Source organism: Eriocheir sinensis, unplaced genomic scaffold (assembly GCF_024679095.1).
Source record: "Eriocheir sinensis breed Jianghai 21 unplaced genomic scaffold, ASM2467909v1 Scaffold1881, whole genome shotgun sequence".
NCBI classification, from domain to species: domain Eukaryota; kingdom Metazoa; phylum Arthropoda; class Malacostraca; order Decapoda; family Varunidae; genus Eriocheir; species Eriocheir sinensis.
Genome location: NW_026111274.1, coordinates 8,088 through 14,955, shown reverse-complemented (window position 1 = coordinate 14,955; position 6,868 = coordinate 8,088). Strand labels below are relative to the sequence as shown.

Sequence of the window (6,868 nt, the reverse complement as noted above, 5' to 3'; positions counted from 1 at the left end):
TGAGATGAAACCCAGTACTCTGTTCGCTCGATTTTTAGCCTGAATGCATTGAGCCCTAGGACGGAGGTCAGCGCTTACAAAGACTCCAAAGTCTCTCACGCCCAGACCTGCTTAGAGGAGTGTCATCTGAGGACACACACACACACACACACACACACACACACACACACACACACACACACACACACACACACACACACACACATCCAGTGCTTCACCTTCAATCTATGACCTCACGTTCCTACTTACAAGAAACACGACTAACTTTTAAACGCTCACCTTCATCGTAGTGTCCTGGCCGCCTCCACCCTTCTGATCACCACAAGGTATACACGCAACACCGCCGGGCACATACACACACACACACACACACACACACATACACAAACACGTACACACAGTCGCAGTCACTCAAGGAACCACCCTACCGCTGGGACGACGCGCGCCGCTCTGAGCCAGGCAGGGATGACGTCACGGCCCCGATACCTCACTGTTCATGTTTTAATAGTGTACAGCGGCTATGCTCCGATCCCTTTGGTCGAGATGAGGCAATAAGTCAACACGCCGCGCCCTTGGGTCGTTGTTAGTGAGTAAAGGGCTTTGTTTGTGTTGTTTTTCGAGGAATGTTGAGGTTACTCCGCCCTCAGTGACGATATCAGTCACTGAAGCGTATCACACGTATTTATAGTAAACATTTGAACTTAATCAATCCAATCAAACTTAATCGAACATAACCTGAAATAATAAACAAAAAGAACTGATGAGGATTTCAAAAACTTTCAAACCTCAGATTACAGCAATGAAGCTCTTTGCTGTTGGGACGATCCTCTTGGTGCTGGGGACATTTGGTGAACGAAATGGAGAGAGAGAGAGAGAGAGAGAGAGAGAGAGAGAGAGAGAGAGAGAGAGAGAGAGAGAGAGAGAGAGAGAGAGAGAGAGAGAGAAAGGGGGGAGGGAGGCAATGATGAGCGGGAAGGAAGGGGAAACGGAGGAGTTCCAAGTGATGTGACGTTAAACATCCTTGTAACGGACCCCTGAGCCTCGCATCCTCCCTAACACACACACACACACACACACACACACACACACACACACACACACACACACACCAGACTTTACATCCCAATTCCTCGCCGTCGTGTGTGTGTTCCTGTAACGGAGGAAGACCCGAGAGGATTATTTTCCATGCCCGGTCTGTGTTCCGGAGGCCATTCTGTTTTCAATCCCAGAGCGGTTTTCTGCCACACAACCGCAAGTCTTCTTAATTTCATAAACGTTCACTCAACAATTATGAATCTTCTTGTGTTCTGGACGGTCATCGTGCTGGGGCTGGGCCCCCTCGCCGACACCACTGGGGACGCGGGGCTCCGGGGGCTCCCGGAGAAGGAGACCCGGTGTGCTGCCCTGGTGCAGGCCGCACTGAGGGAGTACAGAAAAATTTACGAGGAGGGACTCCAAGATTCACCAGATGTGATGAATCTGATATTGACAAGACTGGGAATCGCTCCGAACGGCACAATTAAGACCGTAGAAAGGAACGTCTTTAATAACACCGATGAAATGGGACATGAAACCGGGAAAAAGACAGTTGTTGAGAAGATGACGGAGACTGCCGCAGTGCCCAACGGAACTGTAACAAAGACTTCGGAAACCACGGTCGATATAGATGAGGACGGTAAACAAAGTGGTGAAAAATCTGTGACCGAAAGTGAAACCATGACGGGACAGACTCCAGATAATGGGACCATAGCACGAACAGTGGACGTTAAAAAGGTATTGGACGAAGAGGGCAATGAAGTAAAGGAGGAAGTTGTTATGAAGAAGGAATTGATAGTACAACCTCCCACCAATACGACTGAGGAAAAGCCGCGGGACAATGAAGACGCAAATCTTATCGGTCCAAAAGTAGGGGCGGACGACAAAGGTGAAAACAAAACCGAGTTAAAACATGATGCCTCAGGAAAGAGCGACGGACCTCAGAAAGCAGAACTAACAGAGGAAATAAAGGAGATTCTGGCCGGCAATATAACGAATGAAGTGTTAGTTAAAGAGAAAGAAGAACAGCTTTCTCCACAGGAAAGCACCAAGGTGACATCTGTGGAAAGGAAGAACGTTACAGAGAAGGATGATGGACTTGAGAAAGTAGAACTGACAGAGGAAATAAAGGAGATTCTGCCCGGCAATATAACGAATGAAGTGTTAGTTAAAGAGAAGAAGGAACAGCTTTCTCCACAGGAAAGCACCAAGGTGACATCTGTGGAAAGGAAGAACGTTACAGAGAAGGATGACGGACTTGAGAAAGTAGAACGATCAGAGGAAATAAAGGAGATTCTGCCCGGCAATATAACGAATGAAGTGTTAGTTAAAGAGAAGAAGGAACAGCTTTCTCCACAGGAAAGCACTATTGTGACATCTGTGGAAAGGAAGAACGTTACAGAGAAGGATGATGGACTTGAGAAAGTAGAACTAACAGAAGAAATAAAGGAAATTCTGCCCGGCAATATAACGAATGAAGTGTTAGTTAAAGAGAAGAAAGAACAGCTTTCTCCACAGGAAAGCACCAAGGTGACATCTGTGGAAAGGAAGAACGTTACAGAAAAGGATGATGGAAAAGATGTCGAGAAAGAAACTGTAATTCAAAAAGAAGTCGAAAAGAATGTGTGTGATAGCGACATCAAAGAGGTTCGTAACGAAAAACATCTTAATGAAACAATTGAAGACTTGAAACACCAAGTTGATGACGTGAAAAACAAGATTAAGGAAGAAAAAGAAAAGGCTGAAGAAACAAATGCTACGCGTAGCCCATGCGTCGTAAAAGAACCAAGTGCTGCCCCTGTCATTCAAGAAGGTAACGTCGTTGAAAAGATAGTCCCTGCTGTGACGCCGGCGATGGTTGCCGAAAAGATTCATCCTACGGTGACGGAAGGGGAAGTCCCCGTTGAGACAAAAGAGAAGGTTGTTGAGCAGGCTGCCCCTTCGGTGACAGAGGAGATCGTAAGCGTCTCTAAGGAGCAAGAAGAAGTCCCTGTTGTGGCAGAAGAGAAGAAGGTTGTTGAAAAGATTATCCCCTCGGTGACAGAAGGAGAAGTCCCGGTAGTCCCTCAACAGGAGGTTGTTGAAAAAGTTGCCCCATCGCCGACGGAAGAAAAAGTTCCTGTTGTGACACAAGAAAGGGTTATTGAGCAGAATGTCCCACAAGAAAGGGTTATTGAGCAGAATGCCCCACAAGAAAGGGTTATTGAGCAGAATGCCCCACAAGAAAGGGTTATTGAGCAGAATGCCCCACAAGAAAGGGTTATTGAGCAGAATGCCCCACAAGAAAGGGTTATTGAGCAGAATGCCCCACAAGAAAGGGCTATTGAGCAGAATGCCCCACAAGAAAGGGCTATTGAGCAGAATGCCCCACAAGAAAGGGTTATTGAGCAGAATGCCCCACAAGAAAGGGTTATTGAGCAGAATGCCCCACAAGAAAGGGCTATTGAGCAGAATGCCCCACAAGAAAGGGCTATTGAGCAGAATGCCCCACAAGAAAGGGTTATTGAGCAGAATGCCCCACAAGAAAGGGCTATTGAGCAGAATGCCCCACAAGAAAGGGCTATTGAGCAGAATGCCCCACAAGAAAGGGATATTGAGCAGAATGCCCCACAAGAAAGGGCTATTGAGCAGAATGTCCCACAAGAAAGGGTCATTGAGCAGAATGCCCCACAAGAAAGGGCTGTTGAGCAGAATGCCCCACAAGAAAGGGTTATTGAGCAGAATGCCCCACAAGAAAGGGTTATTGAGCAGAATGCCCCACAAGAAAGGGCTATTGAGCAGAATGCCCCACAAGAAAGGGTTATTGAGCAGAATGCCCCACAAGAAAGGGTTATTGAGCAGAATGCCCCACAAGAAAGGGCTATTGAGCAGAATGCCCCACAAGAAAGGGCTATTGAGCAGAATGCCCCACAAGAAAGGGTTATTGAGCAGAATGCCCCACAAGAAAGGGCTATTGAACAGGCTGCCCCTACGGCTACAGAAGAGATTGTCACTGTTCCTAAAGGGAACGAAGAAGTCCCTGTTGTTGTAACAGAGGAAAAGGTTCCCGCTGTGACAAATCAGACAGTTGTTGAAAAGATTCATCCTCCGGCGACAGAAGAGATTGTCACTGTTTCTAAAGGGAACGAAGAAGTCCCTGTTGTTGAAACAGAGGAAAAGGTTCCCGCTGTGACAAATCAGACAGTTGTTGAAAAGATTCATCCTCCGGCGACAGAAGAGACTGTCACTGTTTCTAAAGGGAACGAAGAAGTCCCTGTTGTTGAAACAGAGGAAAAGGTTCCCGTTGTGACAACTCAGACAGTAACAGAAGAAAGAGTTGTCAGTCAACGGAGGGTTGTTGAGAAGGGTGCCCCCTCTGTCAACGAAAGCGTAGTTTCCATTCCAAAGAGGGAGGAAGGAGTAGTTTAAAGAATTGCTCCTGTTGTAAAGAAAGCAATTACAACAGAGTAGTGATACCAGGTTGCTGTTTCTCTTATCTATTTCATTGAACCTCACCGAACTAAATCTAACGTAACTGTATTGGCACACAAAATATGACTGCCAAGGCTGTTCCACTCATCCACAACTCTGATCGTAAACCAGTTCTTGCCTAAGTCTACTGAATCTTGATTTATTCAGCTTAAAGACATTACTACATGACCTATCCGGCTCTTTTACATCTTATAGGTATTACAACAAATAATGTATGATTTTTTTAATATTTTTATTAATGTATATTTATTATTTCATTGTATTCATTATAATTTTTTTATTGTTATAATTATTTATTATTATTATTATTATCATCATTATTGTTATAATTATTCTTAGTAGTAGTAGTAGTAGTAGTAGTAGTAGTAGTAGTAGTAGTAGTAGTAGTAGTAGTAGTAGTAGTAGTAGTAGTAGTAGCAGTAGTAGTAGTAGTAGTAGTAGTAGTAGTAGTAGTAGTAGTAGTAGTAGTAGTAGTAGTAGTAGTAGTAGTAGTAGTAGTAGTAGTAGTAGTAGTAGTAGTAGTAGTAGTAGTAGTAGTAGTAGTAGTAGTAGTAGTAGTAGTAGTAGTAGTAGTAGTAGTAGTAGTAGTAGTAGTAGTAGTAGTAGTAGTAGTAGTAGTAGTAGTAGTTGTAGTATAGTAGTAGTAGTAGTAGTAGTAGTAGTAGTAGTAGTTGTAGTATAGTAGTAGTAGTTTTGGTGGACTTTTTTGTTTAGGTGGACTATTTTTGTTTTGGTGGACTTTATTGTTTCGGTGAAAATTTTTGTTTTGGTGGGCTTTTTTGTTTCGGTGGACTTTTTTTTATTTAGGTGGACTTTTTTGTTCAGGTGAACTTTTTTTTGTTTTGGTGGACTTTTTTGTTTAGATGGTCTTTTTTTTTGTTTTGGTGGACTTTTTTTGTTTAGGTGGACTTTTTTATTTAGGTGGACTTTTTTTTTGTTTTGGTGGACTTTTTTATTTCGGTGGTCTTTTTTTTGTTTTGGCGGACTTTTTTGTTTTGGTGGACTTTTTTGTTTAGGTGGTCTTTTTTTTTGTTTCGGTGGACTTTTTTTTTTATTTAGGTGGACTTTTTTTGTTTTGGTGGACTTTTTTGTTTAGGTGGACTTTTTTTGTTTTGGTGGACTTTTTTTGTTTAGGTGGACTTTTTTTGTTTTGGTGGACTTTTTTGTTTAGGTGGACTTTTTTTGTTTTGGTGGACTTTTTTATTTAGGTGGACTTTTTTTGTTTTGGTGGACTTTTTTGTTTCGGTGGTCTTTTTTTTGTTTTGGCGGACTTTTTTTGTTTTGGTGGACTTTTTTGTTTAGGTGGTCTTTTTTTTTTGTTTCGGTGGACTTTTTTTTTTATTTAGGTGGACTTTTTTTGTTTTGGTGGACTTTTTTGTTTAGGTGGTCTTTTTTTTTGTTTCGGTGGACTTTTTTATATATTTAGGTGGACTTTTTTTGTTTTGGTGGACTTTTTTGTTTAGGTGGACTTTTTTGTTTAGGTGGTCTTTTTTTTTTGTTTCGGTGGACTTTTTTTTATTTAGGTGGACTTTTTTGTTTTGGTGGACTTTTTTGTTTAGGTGGACTTTTTTTGTTTTGGTGGACTTTTTTTGCTGGCCCTCTTGTTTTTGTGTGGGCTTTATTTTGTTTTGCGGACTTTCTTGTGCGGGCTTTGTTGTTTAACGGGCTTTTTTGTTTTTGTTTTCGTGGTGTTGTTTTTGTTTTAAGGGCTTTTTGTTTTGATATGTTTTTGCCTCTGAGTCGCTTTCATCACTTAAAAAAAAAAAAAAAAATGGCCGGTATTTTCAAACGCTTCCGCCGCCTTCCACTTCAACAATTTCCAAAGGCCGTCAAGGAGGAAACTAGTCGCGTTCTAATGAGTGTTATTTTTGTACGTTCATGGCACAAAGAATGATCGAACTACCAGAAGGGTCATAAAACTAGCCCAGAAAATGCCCGCAAAACCCCTACGAAGGCCTTGTCGGATGTATGTGCTCAGTCGCTATAGTGTTTAACCTGGTAGCTGCAGGGATCATGTTTCTTAAAGGCCCCTCTAATCGATAATAACGAGGAAAAAATCATCACTCACGCAAACCATTTCATAATATATATCAACGCATTTGTGATCAGTTTATGCATCATCTGTTTTGGGGGTTTACATCATGGCAAAAATGTGGCCCGTCGCTGGTACACGGTAAAGCCACAAATTTGGCCCGTCGCTGCTACCGGGTTAATAGTGTGATCCTCTATCTGCTCATCATGCTGGCACTTCAGGAACCTGCAGGGCGGATTGGAACACGTTTGGTACGGGAACGCGCAAGTCACTCCTGCCGTGATAAAGTATCGAGCGACGAGATTTTTGAATGATGATGATGAGGAGGAT

The 6,868-nt window shown here is 42.7% G+C and overlaps 1 protein-coding gene across 7 annotated transcripts; it reads left to right on the top strand.

The window, feature by feature from the left end:
* Positions 1-1,260: 1,260 nt before the first annotated feature.
* On the top strand, positions 1,261-4,520 carry LOC126990668 (titin-like). Of its 7 annotated transcripts, none has more exons than XM_050849352.1 (2): positions 1,261-2,088; positions 2,566-4,520. In XM_050849352.1, exons 1-2 carry the CDS (start codon positions 1,291-1,293, stop codon positions 4,441-4,443), a joined length of 2,676 nt encoding a protein of 891 aa, XP_050705309.1. In that variant the 5' UTR covers positions 1,261-1,290; the 3' UTR covers positions 4,444-4,520. The 7 variants fall into 7 exon arrangements, with proteins under 7 accessions (XP_050705309.1, XP_050705306.1, XP_050705308.1 ...); XM_050849349.1 differs by having other exon boundaries at positions 2,248-4,520; XM_050849351.1 differs by having other exon boundaries at positions 1,261-2,247.
* The last annotated feature ends 2,348 nt before the right edge of the window (positions 4,521-6,868 follow it).

Excerpts from the sequence above, each read along its gene's own strand:
- LOC126990668 (XM_050849346.1), top strand. The coding sequence starts at position 1,291 with ATGAATCTTCTTGTGTTCTGGACGGTCATCGTGCTGGGGCTGGGCCCC. Across the intron at positions 4,078-4,194 it reads TTGTTGTAACAGAGGAAAAG|GTTCCCGCTGTGACAAATCA; the intron begins GTTCCCGCTGTG and ends ACAGAGGAAAAG.